Here is an 18,395-nt window from a genome sequence, read left to right as displayed (position 1 = left end):
AATAAAAAAAGTAGTGATTGTGTAGTCTTGTGTAGCACTTTGTCTAATGTTTTGTCGCGTTCAAATATGCTTTACGTGTAAACTGACTTGACTTAGGAATATTTTACTTAGGTTTAATAATTAATGTTGAATTATTTCTCTGCAGAACCACATGTTCTTTGAGATGAGCTGATCACTGAAAAAGACCGAATGTAAGTGGACTACTCTGTGGAACAAGATACTGCACCATATACACCAAGGCTGCTGTGGTTTTGAAGACCACCTCTGGTGATAATTAACTTAAATCAGAAAGGCAGATTCAGACAAACTGGGTTCCAAATGTATAAAACCCAAAACCACCTACTTGCAGGGTGGGAATTTCAGCAGCACAATTCTCCTTCAGAATTGCTTTCTGGTTTTAACATGCATGGTTGAATTACTGAATGTTAAACTTGTGGTTGTGTGGCACAGAATAGTTTTATACTGTTTGAGTAGAGTTGTAGTTGAGCTGGTGTGCTTGAGCTGCAGACAGGTAGTGAATTTGCAGAGCTGTACATTGTGGAAGCAGTAGTGTAGTTACATGGAATAAAATTTTAAGTCAGAACATTATTGTAATAAATAAATAAATAATTCAAATATCTAACTTTGGCACAAGATGAAATTTTAGGGGTTTAATCAGTGACCAGGGAGAGACTTTGCTATGATAAAAAAAAAAAATACAGTTAGGCAGAACCTTGGTTTCCTGACGTAGCTTCTGTTTAGTTCCTGCATCCATCTATGAAAGAAAGTGACACTGACCCAGCTTTAGCAGCAGATGCATATTTAACATTTATTGCTATAATCCATCAGGTGTACATCCAACAGTGTTCCCTCACTTTTGACACACACACCTGCACCCATCATCACACCACCAAATATGGGCAGCATTACAGTTTTTCAACAAACTATAGGCGCTTTTCTTGACATGGGTCCAAAAAAAATGCTCCCCCAGGATAAAAACTGTAACAGGCCCTGCCCCTGGGCCCAGTCTCATTTCTTTTTTACTACAAAATGGAAAAAGGAGTGAAGGTCAGTGTTTCAGGACTCCTATACACCTTTTGCTGAGGACGTTAAAGCAGAGCCCTTCCCTTGGATTCGTAGAAGGCGGGGGGTAGGGACAGAACTGACAGACGGGAAACCTGGTTCGGGTCGGGCTTGAGGCCAGGCACAGTGATTTAGGCAGCTTGGCAGTTCATTCTAAAGATGCCGGTTATTCAACCTTCTGCCCAACACAGGATGGTCCTCATCCTTTGGGATTCAACTTCCATGTCAAAGATGGAGAATCGTCGCTGATTCAATTAAGTGATCTTTGAAGTGGACTGTATTTACAAATATATCATACACAATAATAGTATCCATTCTAGTTCAAAATGACCAGAGGACTTGTAGTTAAAATACAGCACTGTAATAAAATAACGTCTACCTGCAACCCTGTTTGAGTCCCAATAAAACAGATGAACACAGACTTTCAACAGCAGGTGTGATGTCATGATAAGCAATAAAATCATATCTCGTTTTCTGACAGATTGGATTTTGTTGTATTTTTGTCAAGTACACTTTGTCAACAGCTAATGACCAGATCAGCAGACATCAGTCACATAGCCTCCCTCTGGTGGCAAGTTAACAGATGTTACAACTTGCATTGAACAAAAAAAAACAAAACAAGAAAGGTAAAAAAAAAAAAAAAAGATTGGAGGCTTCGCTCTTCCCTGGTTGATTAAAAATATTTCTCTCTTCGGCTTGGTTCAACGTTCTGTTGAAAGGCTGTTCCGTTCGTTTCCAATTTGACACAAAGAAGGAATGGTCTTCTGGCCTCTGTTCCTGACTTTAGCTCTGTCTTCATGTTACACAGTGCCAATCCACGCAGAAGAATCCTTCCCCGGACTCGTCATCCCCCAACACATCACATATACAAACACCTGCACAACGCAAACGGACACCAACATTAGTATGAGACGAAGCAGGTCAGACGAAAACTGTTTTGTTCATTTAAGCTACAGTAGAAACTTTTTTTGTTATTCTGTTTTTTTTCTTGTTTGTAAATGAGGCCTTCATACCTCAGTGTACTGGGAGCTTAAATAAAAGACAGAAAACAGTTCTTACTCTTTGCTGAGTATCTTCTGTGCGAGGGGCTAACGTCCGCCACTAGCATTCACCAGACCATGGAAGTCTTCCCATGCTCTGCGGACAGAGGACGCAGGGCATCATCATTCAAAATAAAACAACAGTTCAACATATGCGTGCCTTTTCAAAGGGAAAGTCACACTCACATCAATTTACTGCAAAAACACATTGAACTTGATGGAGCTACATTTTGTTTTTTTGTTAATATACGCCAACAAATAACAATTAAAATATAGAAAACAAGACTTTTGTCTGTTTTTAAAAGCTGTGAAACAAGCATTCAATTAGCAAATCAAGAAAAACAACAGCAACAGTAGAAATAGTCACTGCAGTAAGTAGTCCAAAGGATTATTTGAGTATCTAATATAACCTTAGCTATTTCATAACTTAAAATATATTGAGGTAGCATCTTAACATTGCAGTTTTTATCCCAAAGCAGTCAAAAAAAAACCCAAAACATTTTACATTTACAGCAAATCTTTACAACAGAGAAGCTGTAACAAGAAAATTCTATTTTAAAAAATCTAATTTATCAAAACCACATCTGAGTAGCTGTACATGTACGGAATATGCAATGTTGTATAAAACTGTGCTCTTTGAAGCAATAACAAAACATCACATTTAAAATGTTTTTGAGCATGCACATTTATGCAAGTGTGAAAGAGATAGAAAAGTTGAAGAGAAAATAATAAATCGAGGAGACATACATACTTAATGCTGTCTGTGTGTGTCTTGTACTCCATGATGGTGTTGGGAGGCAGGTTGAGGACTCTGCGCAGGGTGTCTCTGATGCGGGCGGTGGTCGCCTGGTCACTCGCCGTTTTGTTCCAGATGGAGATGATGTCCTCCTGGGCGGAAAGAAACATACAGGGAAGGAACGTCTGAGTGTAACGAGATCAAGCAGATAGTGACATTTACAATAGTCGTGTGTCTGTTGTTGGGTTTTTACCTGGAAGCGTACCGACACCACAGCCCCGCAGATCTCCTCTCCTACCATGAACTGCTCCCCCAGCATTGCCAGGATCAGGTTCTCCCAGCATCGAGACGCCAGGCCTTTCCTCAGTCGTATGATCCACTTTCCACCCATCTTATTGGCATCATCCTAAGCAGGGTTGCAGAAGAGGTTGATTTATTTATGGTGAATAATAAATCAAACATATAATATTGTCTGCACGATACTGGATGGGGTCAACGATGGGGACTAATAAACTCTGAAATCAATATATCGGCCAATATTCAATATTGAATTTCCCTTCTGGGATAAATAAAGTATTTTTCATTTAATTTCATTTCATTATTCTGTATGTGTGGTATATTGGAGCTTTACGGTTTCACAGAAGACATGAAGCTTAACTTTCTAGCACCATCTGCTCAACTGTGATACACACTCTGCTACATGTGCTGCAGACAGTGCTGAGTATTGCGAAATATAGAGTTGGAGCCACTTCACAAACTATGTTACGACAACATTTCTAAATTACCGCAATTATCTTTTACCATATTATTTTCTTCAAAAACAAACAAAAGTTTTGTATATGTTGCCTGATGTACGCCGGCCGATTTATATGTGACAGGCCAATATCAGCCCAAACATCCGCCAACTACTTCATCAGTTGGGCTCTAATCTACAACAAGATCATGCATATTTTTAGTGCACAAGAGACCAGAGGAAAAACAAGATGTCAGCAAATATACTCACCTCCCACATGGGTTTAATGCCTTCCTTGAAGAGGTGGAAGTCACTATGACCTGTCAGGTCACCAGGCCGGATCATGTGACTATAAAAACGCCAAAACTGCTCCACCTTGGGAAGGAGGCAATATGTCCATTGACAACTGTTAGAGAATGAGTCAGCAAAGCTTGCATGTACAGACTGTGCCTGGCTGAGGTGATAAACAAAAGCAAAACAGCGTCCCCTCCCCATTTATGCCACATAAAGAGATTATGAGGAGCGACTGACCGAGGCGAAGCTGCCAATCTGTTTGATGTTCTGTTCGTAGCTCTGAGTGCTGGCCGGTCTCCCTGGGGTGCGCCTCGAGTACCAAAAGGTGTAGTTGTATTGAAGAGGATGTTCTCCGGCCCCTGGAACCACCATCTGCCAAAGACGAGGAAGTCACTTAGTCATACGATTAACTTACAAGCAGCAAATGCATACGTGTCGTTCTTGAAGAGCCCTCACTTTTTTCTTGGAAGTGTTCTGTTCTTTGTCTTCGTCTTCAGTTTTTTCCTTCTCACCGTCTTTCGGTGAGCCTTGGTCCTGGTCGTGATCTCCACTGTCATCATCTTTCAGACTGGGTTTTGTGAAAAAAAACAGGAAGCAAAAAGAGAGAAAAAAAAAGTCATGCATTTGCTAGTTTAAATAAAGAGGGACATAAAGTCCTTTGACAGTTAATTAACAGACCTGCAATAGATTCTGCTTCCATTAAAGTTCACTTTTATGAAGGTCTTTAATCAACATTATGGTCAGTGGAAGCTGTCATTTGTGGTGTTGCAACGACTAGTATTTCTGATATTTAGTGTGGCGTCGTTGAAACAAATAGGGCTGTCAAAACACAACAAAACTGAACTACAATCTCAATGAAGGGAGGATTTGTTGCAGGGCTGCTGTGTTGCACTGCATTAGTTTGAGCTGGGTGAACCTGATAAACTGGCAATTCAGTGTACTTTCCCCCCGTGGCCTGCAACGATATATGCCGATTTTAATGCCCATGCACACACCTCTACTTTAAACTATCCCGAACGTTAACAGCACCTGTCCGTCTGTCGGACACGGTGTCAGTTTGTCTGCCCGTATTTTTAGGCCAATGGGAGTCGAGTTTACACCGAGCAGCACGCACCTTCCACCGGCCACTCAACAACTACCACACCGAGGCTTCGCGGCCTACCCGCCTTCCGCCAGGCTAAGCTACGGCTAACAACACACCGCATTCCTCAATATAAATCACTATTCCCTCCTCGTTGGTGCTTCCTTTCCTTTCAAATGCACCCGTGTGTGTAGACCTCACTCTCGTGTGGGTTTATAAACGCACACGGAGCATGCAGGACCATGCAATAAAGCTGACACACCTCTCTCTCTCTTTTACACGCAGCGCAGCTTTCGTTAAACGTTACGCTCCCCGGTGGATTTGCAGACCCCACGGGGTGCCCACTGCCCGGCACATATTCCACAGAAACTTTAGGTTACTCACGCGTCAAATTTGTTGTTCATTATTTTCTAGGTGGGAGCCTTTCGGAGTCCGACCACAGCCTCCTGAATTCCGCAGGAACGGCGACGCGCACAGTACAGACACGTGGGCGCGCATGCTGTGTGTTTAGTGGTGAGCGTGGAGAGGTCAGAGGTTACACACAGCTTTAATCAAAATGCATTCATTTACACTCGTGAGGCACAATATACACACACATGAAGCTGAAATCACGTTAAAAATATGAGGCACTTCAGTACAAAGTTATTTCTGAATACTTTATTCATCACATCTCACGATTTCCAATCATAATAAATACACAACACAGTCCCATTCGGATCAGTTAATTATAGCTTTGTAAAACTCTGTTAGCTGTGGTGAATAATCAGAAACCCTCAGCACACACAGACACGTACCAGCAGCCAGACACACACACAGCACCACACATGCGCAGCCTCAACACAAAGAGGACCGGCGGCTTCTTCATATGAACCGTCTTCCTCTGATGTGCCGTGTCCCTCGTTTCATCCCTTCCGTCCCTCCGCTTGTCATCTGTTCTTGCGGCGACTTCAAACGGCGGCTCTGTTCAGGTCCGAGCAGAGCCGTGGACCGAGTCTGGGGGTACAGAAGGGGGTTGCTGGAGGGTGAGGATGGGAGTTAGGAACGGAGCGGACTTCTTTTGGTCCAGCCCGATGTTAAGTGTTTGGTGGGCAGGTTGGTGGACGAAGGACTGTGACAACCCCGTGTTTGTGTCTAGGAGCAGACAATGCAGGCTAGATAAGAAGCAGAGTGTCTGGGGGTGAGGGATGGGAGGAAAGCTCTGGGATGGTATGGCACGGTATGGTGTGGTGTGGTTTGGTTGGCTCTGCTGTGGCAGACCATCCCCTCGCCCCTTGCCCCCTATGCCTCTGTGAGGACCTTCATGAGAGGGCTCTTTGTTCCAGGCCGGCAGGCGCACCAGTGAGTGAATGAGCGAGAGCAGCGGCGGCCTTCTTCAGTGGCGGCTGTTTGTTTACACCAGCCAGTCCCGTCATACTTCATTAGCAGCCCAGCCCACCGACAACCTCTGATGTCCTAATCGCCGATGAGTGTGTAGCTGCCCATCAGCCCAGAGCCTCAGCGGTTCAGGATAAAGGGGTTTCTGGGATTCCCACTAAATCTGCCTGCCTTCTCAGCCACTCATGGTACATATATGCACACACACACACAAACACACACACACACACACACGTCCTCTGTGGCGAGGGTAGATGGTAGAGCTGGTTCTTTCATCGTGGGCCAAGAGGCACTGCGAGGTGAGTCAACGTCAGTGGAGCAGCAACAGTCCCAGAGAACTAACTCCGCATCACAGAGATGTGAGAGACCTGCCGCCCGGAGAGACACAAAGCAACACAGAGGAGTTATTCAGTGCTGCCATCTTCTGACCACAGTCATTAAAGAGGAAAGTTAAAAATGTAAATATAAATGCAATTTGTTGCCCTGAACTGTGCTTGTTACAGGACTTGCTGTAAACCATTTAATGTGTTGAGTCTGTGAGGAAGTAGAACACAGTGGGAGAGGAGACGCTGCCCGAGATGAAGTTATGACGATTACGTTTTTGGATCATAACGTAGGAAAATACGTATTGTAACTTACAGTCATTTTGTAGACTGACATGACTGATGGCCCTAGTGAGACACTGTCAAACATATTTGACAGTAAACTGATGTCTTTAAATTGATATAAAAAGAAAAACAAATTCTCACATTTGAGAAGCCTGAATTTTTGCTTTCATTTGAGGTCAACGGCTCAAAAAACGTCTTTTTTTTTACAAATCAATCAATCAACCAATTAGAACAAAGCTACACAACGCAACAACATTCAAACAAACCAACCTCCTGGATGGCTTTCCCGAGCCTTTCCTGGCTTTGCACCACTTTCCTGAAAGACACACAGAACCTCGTCATTTCTGAGAGTTAAACAACCACTAGAACCAAAATGATCACAATTACCTGTGAAATAACAGTCTGATCGATTACAACATCAGCTAACCTGTGTATTCTGCGCGCCAGGCTGAGGGTGAAGTTTGCACAGCAGTCGGGCTGATAAGTGGATGGCACGATGGTGTAAGCTCCAGGAGGGAGAGAGCAGGCCAAACTGACGTCCTGCGTGTAACAGTGAGGGATGCAACTGGCCACAGGATCCTCATCCCTGGCCATCGTCTGCTCAGATACCCCTTCTCGTACCTGGGATCATCGTCAAAATAAGATACTTAGGATCAAAATGGCAGCTTTGACTCATCCACCATATTGTCTACGTAAAGGAGCACGATAAGATTAAGGAACTTCGGGGTTTTACAGAAGTGGTGGCGCTTACACAGTCAGCGTAATAGAGAATGTCTGCACTCATTACTGAACTGGTTTTTCATAGATAAACCCTAATTTGGTTCTAATGTTTTGGAACTATCTGACTGTCTATTTGTTCTTGTTGTTTCTTCATTGTTTTAGATAGTTTCTGTTTATTTTCAGTAGTGTCTATGGGGCACAAAACAGCTGTTACGGTGCTCATGTACAAGCACAGACTGTGTGCACAGGACAGTCCTTTGAATTCCTACACATTGTCCAGAAGACAGGGAGAATTCTGAGGATTTTTTTTAAACCACTGCTTCCCCTTAGTTTTTGCAGTGGATGGTTGTTCGTGCAGCTTGTAGAGCGCGTGTGAGCTAAAGCAGGAAACACTCCTTTGTCACTGTTTCTGAAGGGAAATGTCAAACAAGAAGCTGGTTTAAGCACAATGCTTCTACACACATAGGCACAGACTGAGACTCTCATCCTCCGCCAGGCTCCTCTGTACAGGAACCACAGCAGCAGGTCCAGATGAACACTAGCTCTGGTTCCACAAGGGAAAAGATGCTGTGTGCAATCAGCTCTAAGGTTCTCCTGGCTGGTAAAAACAATCCGACCATGTGACTCTCACTAGTTTTTAGTTTGTTGTGTTTTGGATGCCGTATTTGTGCGATTGCGTGTTGTTTGTTTGGGCACATTTTATATTATAATCTATCTTCTGCCTCAGCTATGAGAAAGAGACACCCACTGGTCTACTAGGGGTTTTTGTGAGGCGTCTGAGGGACTGCTGGAGGGAGGGTTGTGTTTGTTTGGCTGCTCAGATATCAACAAACCTTCCCAGGAGCAGCTTACATGACCTTTATTGTGCACTCCGCTCAACCAACAAACCACGTAAGCTCACTGATGCTTGATTTCTCACTGTCACAGATGCTATAAAAACCATCGTTGCAAATGGGAAAACACCCTTAAAGTGTGTCATAAATCACCACAGTAGTAATGAAGCTAAATTCAAGTTTTATGTTGTTTGTTTCTGTTCTGTTGTATTTGCTTAAATGTAAGATATTTAACACCACTGCTGCTTTGGTCCACTTAGTTACATTTGGAAAGTATTGGAACATGTTTCTATTTGGCTTCAAGCTAACTCAAACACCTGACAGTGTAAAACTGACAAAATAAGAGTAAACTTTTCACAAACACTGACATTTTCCCTTAATGTTTGACTGACCTTATAAATGTGAAAGCCAATGGGGTGCAGGTCAGTGTCGGGGCGGCTCTGCTGCAGGGTAATCCTGACATTAACTCCTGATGTCATCGCTGGGTCGTCACACACTGTAAAAGGGAAGCAGGGGTTCTGCCGGTGAGACAGAAAGTTCCTGCTTCCTCCGGCCGTCCTTCCCTCCACCCACGAGCCGCGGAAGTAAGTGGTCTCCCACTCGCCATCTGTGGTTAAGGGCAGTGAGGGCGCTGGGCTTTTCAGGGCACTGAGGATGACATTAACTTTGTTATGTCATGAACAACACAATCAGAAGCATTTTTTTTTACATAAAGGAAAAGTTGAAAAATCCCTGCTCTGGTGAAAACATGTGAGATTTAGCATCTGAAAGTAAGCTGATCTTGTTTTGTTAATTTTTGTTCTGTTGATTTGAGAACGATTTATTAACCTAAGGGCACAAATCAAGTTATTTTTTTCATGATTCCTGCAGGACCTTTGGGAGATAACTTCCATACACATCTGTGAAAGCACTCACGTTACCATAAAAAGGAACATATTATTTATCTAACGCATGTGTATCGTAGACTTTACAGAGATAACTCTCTTCCCATTAAGTCATCCTTACCTGAGGGATGTGGAGGAGGAGGAAAAGACCCTGATGAGAAAGCGGGCCTCGGCTCCTGGCTGGTAGGTGCTGGGGATCAGAAGGTAGTATCCGGGCTCCAGATGCCTGCAGAGAACCACCTCTCTCTCATAGGCATGGCAGTGAGATGAAGCACAGGGAGGTTTGTTCAACATCCGGCTCAGATTAAAACGCTTCTTTTCCACCTGGTGGGAATGACATGAGAGTAACAAGTTGCAAAGCCTCACAGACACACACCAACATTTATTTAATTGCAAACAACGGCACAAACCTTCCACATGTGTAGAGCGATAGCCTGGTAGTGCTGGTGCTTTGTGTTCTTGCTGTCCTCCAGTGGTGTTTGTGCATAAGTCTCTGTGTTTCTCCATTTTCGATGCTGCAGCAGCGATACCAGTACCTCTCCTCTCTCACAAACCTTGAGCCAGAACTTTGGGTTGCTGCTGTAGCTGCTGCTGTTTCGGCTACCGCCAGCAGAGTGCCCTTTTATCCACCGGCCGGCCAGCTGATGATTGTGTGTGAGCAGATTTCCTGTCAGAGGACAAGAGTCATCGGGATAAATAAAGGGCACGAAAGTAGTCAAAATCATAGCATGAATACAGAAAACCTCTCCAGCAGAAGAAGTGACTAACCAGTATAAATGCTTTTCAAGTGTCCTTCTTCGCTGATGGGATATCCCACCGTGACATCGTCAAAATGGGACATAAATTCGGCTTCATCCAACCAGAACTCGCCCTCTGCCACCCTGGCTTGTAGGTCTGAGGCACAATCAGGGTGAACAGAACTCCAACCTGCACCACTGAACAGACAGAGACAGAAACACCAAGTTAACTGGGATTGTCTGGACTTTCCCGTACTTACAAACTTGTCGACATCACAGATATCTATCTGTGAATGGCAAAATCTCTGCACAAATTCACAATAAGTGAACCCTTGTCATTAATGTAGGAAGCTTTGATATTTGCAGATGAGAATGTCACTCAGAGTAATATTTTGACACAAATAACACTGTGAATGTGCCGATTCCTTGATAGATTTAACTTTTGAACCCCTTTCAGTCACAGATTCAGCAATTTGGTACTTTAACTTCTCCTCTTTGCACAGAGTCAACAATATTTCTTAATGAATATGCTCTCATGTGGCTGCAGCTTTCTGGACTGACTGAGTTCAGGGAGTGGAGGAGAGAAGCCACACGGAAACTTAAATTAGCAGAAAAACGTAACGGCATGTTGCCATTGTTTATCTGTTAAACCCTTTCTTATTTGTTTTCATTACTTAACTTGACTAGATGTCTTTTCTTAAAATGCACACAGTCTGCATGAGGGACATTATTACTGTGTCTGGAACTTCTAAATTAATGCTACTTTGGTTGTGTATACACTGGCCTTTATAAAAATGTTTTTAAAATGAGAGATTAGATTTGGTTGCATATTGATGATGTGAAAGGAGTTTGAAAAATAGCTAGCGTTAAGCTAGTTAGGTTTAGCTTGACTTAATGATGCAGTTGTAAAACCTTCTAAATTAGCCTCTTACATAATATAACATCATCTGGTGACTTCTTCTCCACAAGTCTTTGGATTCAACAAAACCATTTTTGAGGTTACACACTGCTACAACAGACAAATCTTCCCCATAACACACACCTCCACATCCAGGCCCCTCCCCAGCAGCATCTCCCCCAGGGGTTTCTGATCCTGAGAAGCCGTACTTCCCCCCCTGACACCTTCTTTACATCCAGCCACTCCATGACAGTCATAGCATGGTACTGATCAGGCTCGCTGACTCCTAAAACAGACAAGAAGGTCAACAGGTGATGTGGCACACAATCACTCCTTGCATTATCTACAAGGGAGCCCTTTTTCTGACCTCTGGGGGTGCTGTGAGTCGAGCAGCTGAGTGCACAGTCATCCTTCACGGGGAACAGAAGGTTCAGGTCCAGCCTTCTCCTTCTGACCTGGTCACTGTCCTGCTCGGTTTGCTGATCCTCCTCTGAACCAGAGTCTCCCAGGCTCCAGTGCTCAGCTAGGCCGCCAGTCAAATCCACCAGGGCCTCAGACACCTGGCCCGCCCACAGCTGTTCATATGAACCATGAAGCCTCGAGAGGACGAAAGGGACAGGAAAGGGGATTTTCAAATTCCACTACACACGTAATCTGGAATGCACTACAAGGTTACAATGTCAATGTGTGTGTACAGCAGGTTAAACAATGAGATAAGACAGGGAATTTCCACAGGCTACATACTTGGCATAGGCCTTCTCCAATAGAGCTACCCAGAAGGCAGTGGGGGAGTGGCAGCGTGAGAAGCAGAGAGCAGAATTAATACACGGCAGGCGGTCATCAATGGTCACCTCTGTCCAGTGTCCCTGCTGCCAAAAGCGAAACTGAAAAGAGCCTGTGTACCTGCTGTCACCCCACTGAGGCTGGTCTGGAGGCAACACCTGATGGACAGACAGGATGAGCAGAGCAGTGCAAGAGATGAAAAACACTTTTGACATGCTAGTTGGTTAACATCCTCTGGATTCAGTATAAAGCGGCTCCAACGACTACCTTGTTTAAAAGCTGTTTGTTCTTGAGCAGGGAGGTGCACGCACAGAGAAACCAGCAGTCTCCTAATAAGCCTTGTTTCGCATGACCTATGCTGATGTCGCTGGGGAAGAGCGCTGGCGACTGGCAGATCTCCTGGAGGTGTGAAATCAAAATAAAGTTGGACTGAGACACGCAGACTTGAAAAAGACTCACTCGACTCCTTGCATCCTACATGCCTAAACTGAAAGCAGCTAAACGGTGCTGATTAGTTACATATAATAATACAATAGCATTGAACAGTAACTTTGAAACCCTGTTATATAATCAAATCAACCAGGTGATGAGGAAAATCCTTCTCTGGCCTTTCAGATCAACCTGTGACAGGTGATGCAAGTTAACGGGCCGTGAGCCAAAAACGATCTTAACAGCAGCCTACAAACATTTGACCCATAACAAGAATTTACTGCGGCATTTCCAGCTTCCCTCTATGACGCTCTCACCTGCGGGCGTCGCCAGCTGACGTCTCCCTGCAGCCTGGCGATGGGCGTGGAGCTGTCTAGGAACAGGGACGTGTCCTCGGCGGGGAAGTCCAGGTCCTCGAACAGAGCTGCACCTCCACGGTCTGCTCTGCCCTCCTGCTCCTTCATAGCTCCTGCTTCTTTCAGCCTGGATCGGGGTCAGTGGGTGAACCTCAGCCGGCTGTGACCATCTTCACTGTATTTATGGACACACAACATCAGCTGCATTATTGATTCATGGCATTTTGGAAGATTCGTGATATTATTGTTATTATTAGGAAGTTGCATGCAGAAGTTTTGACTTTATGTTTACTTATAGCATATAAATATTGTTGTTGTTCCACATAATGGAACAATATGGTGTTTTAAAAACCTACATATGGTAGTAAAAGTGTCTTTTAGAGGGGAAACATGCCTTGAGGTTTATGTTTTAGCTAATATCCACTTAATAACACAACTGTAGTGACACTGTTACACAAAGAAAAGCTGTGACACTTTCCCAACTGAAATGTGATGTTATAAACTCAGCATGTGACTCTGTGTCTCTGTTTTCAGCTCCAGTATCTTACCTCTCTCCTCTTTTTCAGCACCTTCCCCCCTCGTAGCTGTCACTACTCATATTAGCACAGCTAGCACAGTTAGCTCCAGCTAGCTCGCGCTGCTGCACACATGTACCCTAGCATCTCCGCGTCGCTTCATCTTGTCACGGTTTCACAGCCAAAGCGACTCGGTGTGCGCATTTCGCCTCGAGTAACAAGCTGTTTTCTAAAGCATTCGCGTCATATTGTTGAGGATAAAACACACGGAGAGTCTCCTGAGCCTGGGCATCTCCAGCAGCTCTCTCTCTCTCTGTGATGGAGTGAATCCTTCCGGTGCTGCTGACCAGCGCCGCCCACCGACGGACCTCCGAACTGCACGGTGACGTTCACAGCGTTTAATCTCAACTAAAAGTGCAAATATGACAGTGTGAAAAAGTCCTGCACTGAGATAACCCTGAGGAGGCAAAAAAACAAAAGACATGATGCTGCTGTAACAGGATAAGAAAAAACATACTTCTACTTTTAATTTACCAATGATCTGATGTGCACAGAATAATAAAGGTACACAGAATATTTTGCTCATTTAGCTGATGGCTGTTTAAAATAGCCCAGGAGAAGATGCTGCAGCTTATTTGAGAGGGAAAAAAATCACTTACAGGCAAAAAATCCAGTTCATTAAAAAAATAAAAATAAATTAAAGGTTTTATTTGTCATTAATGCATTGCACAATGGGATTATCTCTCCACATGTCCAGGTTTGGCTTCACAGATACCATTAACCCCTATTCAGGACTTTTTGGGGACTTTTGAACCCTGAGCCATTTGGTTTAGGTGACCGATATTGTTTTTTGTTTTTTTTTTTCTTTTAAATATAAAAAGAGGGACATCAGTAATTTCCCAGACTGCAGTAATTTCCCAGACTGGGATTAATAAAGTATTTTCCTATTCTATTTGTCATGTTTTTGGAACCAATAATACGTCAACTTATCAGACATTTTATCTAACATAGTATAAAAGTCTATAATGAATACCAATAAATATTTTGCACATATTTCCAGTGGACCCTGAAAGACCTTCTACATATGGGTACATGAAAGTCCTGGATAGGGTTAAGGGTCTTGCTCAAGTAAAGCCCATTTAGGTGGCTTTGAACTCCTGACCTTTTGAATACCAAAGCAGAGCCCCAACCATACAGCCACCACTTCCCTCTAGCACTGCAGTTTAAAATCCATGTGAAGATGTTATCTGTCGTACCCATATTAGTCATGTTCTTCGGTGCATCCGTCCACACGATATTGTCACAAATATCGTGCTGTGAGATGCAGAAATCTGTGAAAGTAGCAAAAAACTGGAGATTATAGTTAAATGAACTTAATCTATCAGATACCTGGTGGCAAAAAAGACATGAGGGGTGTCAGTGCGCTCTCATAACTAAAGTGAAATGAGCTAAAAATGAATTGAACTATAATTTAGACTCACACGAGGGAGCGCTGTTGTGGCTAATTTTTCCGTATTTAAGTATTATCATGAAATCAAACTTCGAAATTTAAAAGTAAAATGTCTGCTATACTATTCCAAATTATATATTATTATTAGCCATGCATATTAGTCAAAGCAAGATTCTATTGGTTGAGGTTAGGACTGCAACAACTCATCACTTAAGTCATTACTTGTGAACTAGCAAATTAACCGCTAATTATTTTCACAATTAATCAGTTTGAGTATTTTTTTTTAAAAGAAAAGAATACTATATCAGTAGTATATTACTATGATATACATAGCATAATACTATAAGTATCAGTGCTATAATACTAACATAATAATACCAGTAGGCTATAATACTATTCTACTGTATTTTTTTCACTATAAAAAAATTCTATATCCTTTAGTTCCAGCATTTTAAATCTGAAGAGTTTCGGATTTCTTTATTCCTCTATGATCCTAAACTGAACATGTTTGGGTTGTAGACAAATGAAGACATCTAAGGACAAGATCTTTGGGTTTTGGGAAACAATGATCAACATTTTTTACCATTTTCTGACATTTTCTAGACCAAACATTCAATTAATCAACATAAGGTTTAATGTCAGTGACAATAATCACCCTAGTTGAGACGGATCTCATTTTGAACTAAATTTTATCCAACTGCATCTAATAGTTTGTTTCTTTTGTTTTAGTTTGTTTTATTTTGTCATTGAATTACGTTTCTTTTCTTCTTTGCAGTGAATGCTTCTACATCAGGTGCTGTGTTTGTTCATGGATGTACAGAATTTTTACAGTGATTTTTTTTTTTAAATAAATAAAATGAGAATAAAAGAAGTGGATCCAAAAAGTTTTTTAAAAATATTGCATTTATTGATTTCAAATCAATACATTTTGACACATTTTAGGTACTAAAAGTAATATATTAATTCAATTTGAAAAACTTTAACATGAGGCATTGAATTCATCTTGTGCATCTTCATGTCTCTGAGTTGACGACCTCAGGTGGCCTCCACGATGCTGCTCAGTGTCTCCTGGTTAGAAAGACAACATAGAAATCATTAGATACAGGCACACTCAAGACAGCTGAATCTGGAATCAGAGTTGCTGCCGGTGTTTTCTCTGTCGGAGTACGAAGGGAAGGTTCAGTAAAGACAGTGTCATACCGTGGAATCAACTCCTTGGCCTTCTGCACCCATTCGTCGTCCGGGTTGCCACAGACATTTTTGTTTCTCTTGGTCCTGAAACTGTTATCAGACAAGGAAAGAAGTTCAGAAATTTGTACAATAGCAAAGCTGACAGTTTGTACTTTACACTAAAGACTAAAGGTTCTTACACGACGGCCTTGATGTTGCAGTAACCCGTGTTGTCTTGGATTCTGTAGCTTTTCAGCATTTTAACCGGGACCTGAGTTTCTTGGTACTGCGTGCAGCAAAACCTCATGGGACCTACAAAGAAAAGAACCACAGATTCTCAGTAAAAAAAAACAAAGGCCAGGTGACACACATAATGACCCACTTCACTGTGAAAAAAAGTGCATAATTGAGTGTCATCATGTAGCAGTGAATCATTGGCGAAGTCAGACTTACTGCTTTCACTCAGCGCCACCAGCAGCACCAGCAGTACAGCAGCACACACAGCGAGCTTTGCCATCGTCCTCGGCGGTGAATCTGATCTGGATTGTCGGTTGGGATGAACTGACAAAGGTTGTCTTTGGTAGTGGGGTTTAAATACAGTGAGATCAAAGGTAGCGTCTGACCGCAGACTGAGGAACTTGGTTGGAAACACCTACGGCAAATTTTTACCAAGCGGGAAGTATGACGCGCCCTGGGCTTTCACCAACAATAAGGGCATAAAACCCCCTCATCGCAAGATAGATTTAAGAACTGGTACGATATTGATATTTATGCTAAAGATAAATACTGTCAAAGACCTCCATTATTCAGGTGCTGCACCTAACTTGTAGTACAAATACAAGGCATTTCCACTTAACTTAATGATTTTCATTTCATGTTACTTTCTGCTTCTCTTCATTACTTCAGAGGTAAATATTATTTCTGGGGTTTTTTATTTGCATATTAAACTACTCACTCTATAGGAAGTGGCTAAATTTGCTTCCCATTCACCAACATTAAAATTCTGCTTTCACAGTAATGCAGAACTAACAATAACATAAACAATACAACATTAATAATACAATGACAGCATCATAAATACTTTCACTATTTTAAAAAAAAAACTTTTACTTTATCCTGCCGCTTTGTTTTATAGATTTACTTGAATATTTACTCAAATATAATTTTTTTCTTCCACTGCTGTTAATAAAATTGAGTCTTGAGAACAAGAAACACAACATACAGCAAACCCAAACCTCACAACAAAACATCCTGCTGACCTTATTGCAATACACATAGCAATATGATGCAACGTACACGAGACATCTGGTCTCGTGTACGTTCATCTTAGTTTCTGTTTTTACATCTAAGTTAAAATTTGTCATTAGTGAACGACAGTGAACGGACATTTTAAGCCAGCTTAAGTTTAATCATCAAACAGGAAAACAGCCAACAGCTCACAACCTTTTGTTTTTTTCTTTCTAACCTTTTCCAACAAGCATATTCATACTAATTGACTTAACTGAAGGCTGTACACCCCCTACATCACTCACTTGCCCAGACGGCCCTCTGTACAGAAAGGAAGTGTGGCTTTGTGTCATCGTGAGGCATTTAGGGTGACTCGGGTGGTCGAGGTGGTTGTCCACTAATGGTAAGGTTGGTGGTTCAATCCCCCACTCTGTGTGTGTGTGAATGGATGAATGAGGTGTGTGCTTTGAGTACTGACCAGTAACACATTGATCAGTTCATAGAAACAGTCTTGTTTCAGCCTCTTTTTCTCATTATTTACAGAAGACATGTCACACATTGAAGAGTGCAGGTGAAATAATACAGCAAATGATGTCCACTGAGCTGCTTCTGTTTCACTGTCTGGATATTGTGGGGTAAAGACGACACCAGCCCAGGGCTCTGTGAGGATGGTTGATTCTTAAATTGGATCAATTGGGACAGGTGGATGTGGAGCCCAATTTGGGAAATGTTTCCTCCTGTCCGTAATTCTTAATGGCTGCCCTGACTGTCATGCTGCTGTGTCTTACATTCTCAGAGAGCAGACAATGCCAGTGATACGTCTACTTTACCTATGACTGTGACAAACCGAAATGTCTGCTGTTGAAAGGCCTCCAGCTATGACTTCTTGTCAGGGGGGAAAGCTGTACTTCTATACTTAAACCATTACAGGTTCTGAAAACCGTTTGTGTTTAACCAACTTCCTTTCATGAACTTTGAAAGAATTTTATGAGTTTTTCTGCCAAATTTTGACCTATTGTGTTTCTGTCACACGATGAATTAGAGTATTCCTCTTTTTATTCTGTGAACGGAGTCTATTGAAAACTTCCTCCTCCTGTGAGTGATCATGTTTTACTTGATGTCTTGATTCTGGACATTTTGTCTTTCATCATTGAACAAGAGGAAAAAATCCGGATCTCGTTCACAGGATTGTGACGAGAGCGTCTTGAAAAAATGTGGACTCATTTCTTCACAAGACATTTTAAGTAAAGCTTATCGTGACATTTTGAAAAAGAAAACTGTATTCAGTGATTCGATCTGCTCCTGAATTTTGAGCCACTTGACTGTGTTGCATCAATAGTTAATTTACTCACGACATGTGGACTCTTTTACACGATGAGTCTACACGCTGCAGGAAATCAGATCTTTACTTTAACTCAAACGTGGTGCAGTTTCGGCGGAAAGTTCGTGTTACCAAATTAGACCT

General features: G+C 42.4%; 3 protein-coding genes across 6 annotated transcripts; all 3 read right to left on the bottom strand.

The window, feature by feature from the left end:
* Positions 1–782: 782 nt before the first annotated feature.
* On the bottom strand, positions 783–5,449 carry eif4e2 (eukaryotic translation initiation factor 4E family member 2). 3 transcript variants are annotated; one of them, XM_008282267.1, is made up of 8 exons: positions 5,331–5,447; positions 4,322–4,433; positions 4,103–4,237; positions 3,842–3,946; positions 3,092–3,244; positions 2,850–2,990; positions 2,122–2,199; positions 783–1,937 (listed from the first exon to the last, which is right to left on the bottom strand). In XM_008282267.1, exons 1-7 carry the CDS (start codon positions 5,348–5,350, stop codon positions 2,164–2,166), a joined length of 702 nt encoding a protein of 233 aa, XP_008280489.1. In that variant the 5' UTR covers positions 5,351–5,447; the 3' UTR covers positions 783–1,937; positions 2,122–2,163. The 3 variants fall into 3 exon arrangements, with proteins under 3 accessions (XP_008280489.1, XP_008280488.1, XP_008280487.1); XM_008282266.1 differs by having other exon boundaries at positions 2,854–2,990; XM_008282265.1 differs by lacking the exons at positions 783–1,937; positions 2,122–2,199 and having other exon boundaries at positions 2,412–2,990; positions 5,331–5,449.
* A 139-nt stretch (positions 5,450–5,588) lies between these two features.
* On the bottom strand, positions 5,589–13,381 carry capn10 (calpain 10). 2 transcript variants are annotated; one of them, XM_008282263.1, is made up of 13 exons: positions 13,117–13,381; positions 12,530–12,743; positions 12,051–12,182; positions 11,745–11,941; positions 11,368–11,597; positions 11,145–11,286; positions 10,134–10,300; positions 9,776–10,032; positions 9,487–9,689; positions 8,874–9,129; positions 7,356–7,549; positions 7,199–7,244; positions 5,589–6,688 (listed from the first exon to the last, which is right to left on the bottom strand). In XM_008282263.1, exons 2-13 carry the CDS (start codon positions 12,674–12,676, stop codon positions 6,659–6,661), a joined length of 2,001 nt encoding a protein of 666 aa, XP_008280485.1. In that variant the 5' UTR covers positions 12,677–12,743; positions 13,117–13,381; the 3' UTR covers positions 5,589–6,658. The 2 variants fall into 2 exon arrangements, with proteins under 2 accessions (XP_008280485.1, XP_008280486.1); XM_008282264.1 differs by having other exon boundaries at positions 12,530–12,738.
* Positions 13,382–15,417: 2,036 nt separating this feature from the next.
* On the bottom strand, positions 15,418–16,262 carry LOC103357632 (C-C motif chemokine 16-like). Its single transcript, XM_008282259.1, has 4 exons — positions 16,157–16,262; positions 15,904–16,015; positions 15,734–15,814; positions 15,418–15,601 (listed from the first exon to the last, which is right to left on the bottom strand). Exons 1-4 carry the CDS (start codon positions 16,218–16,220, stop codon positions 15,592–15,594), a joined length of 267 nt encoding a protein of 88 aa, XP_008280481.1. The 5' UTR covers positions 16,221–16,262; the 3' UTR covers positions 15,418–15,591.
* Positions 16,263–18,395: the final 2,133 nt, after the last annotated feature.

This window comes from Stegastes partitus, unplaced genomic scaffold (genome assembly GCF_000690725.1).
Source record: "Stegastes partitus isolate 25-593 unplaced genomic scaffold, Stegastes_partitus-1.0.2 Scaffold264, whole genome shotgun sequence".
Lineage (NCBI taxonomy): Eukaryota > Metazoa > Chordata > Actinopteri > Pomacentridae > Stegastes > Stegastes partitus.
The sequence above is the reverse complement of the archived record's forward strand: the minus strand, read 5'-3'. Positions and strand labels throughout refer to the sequence as shown.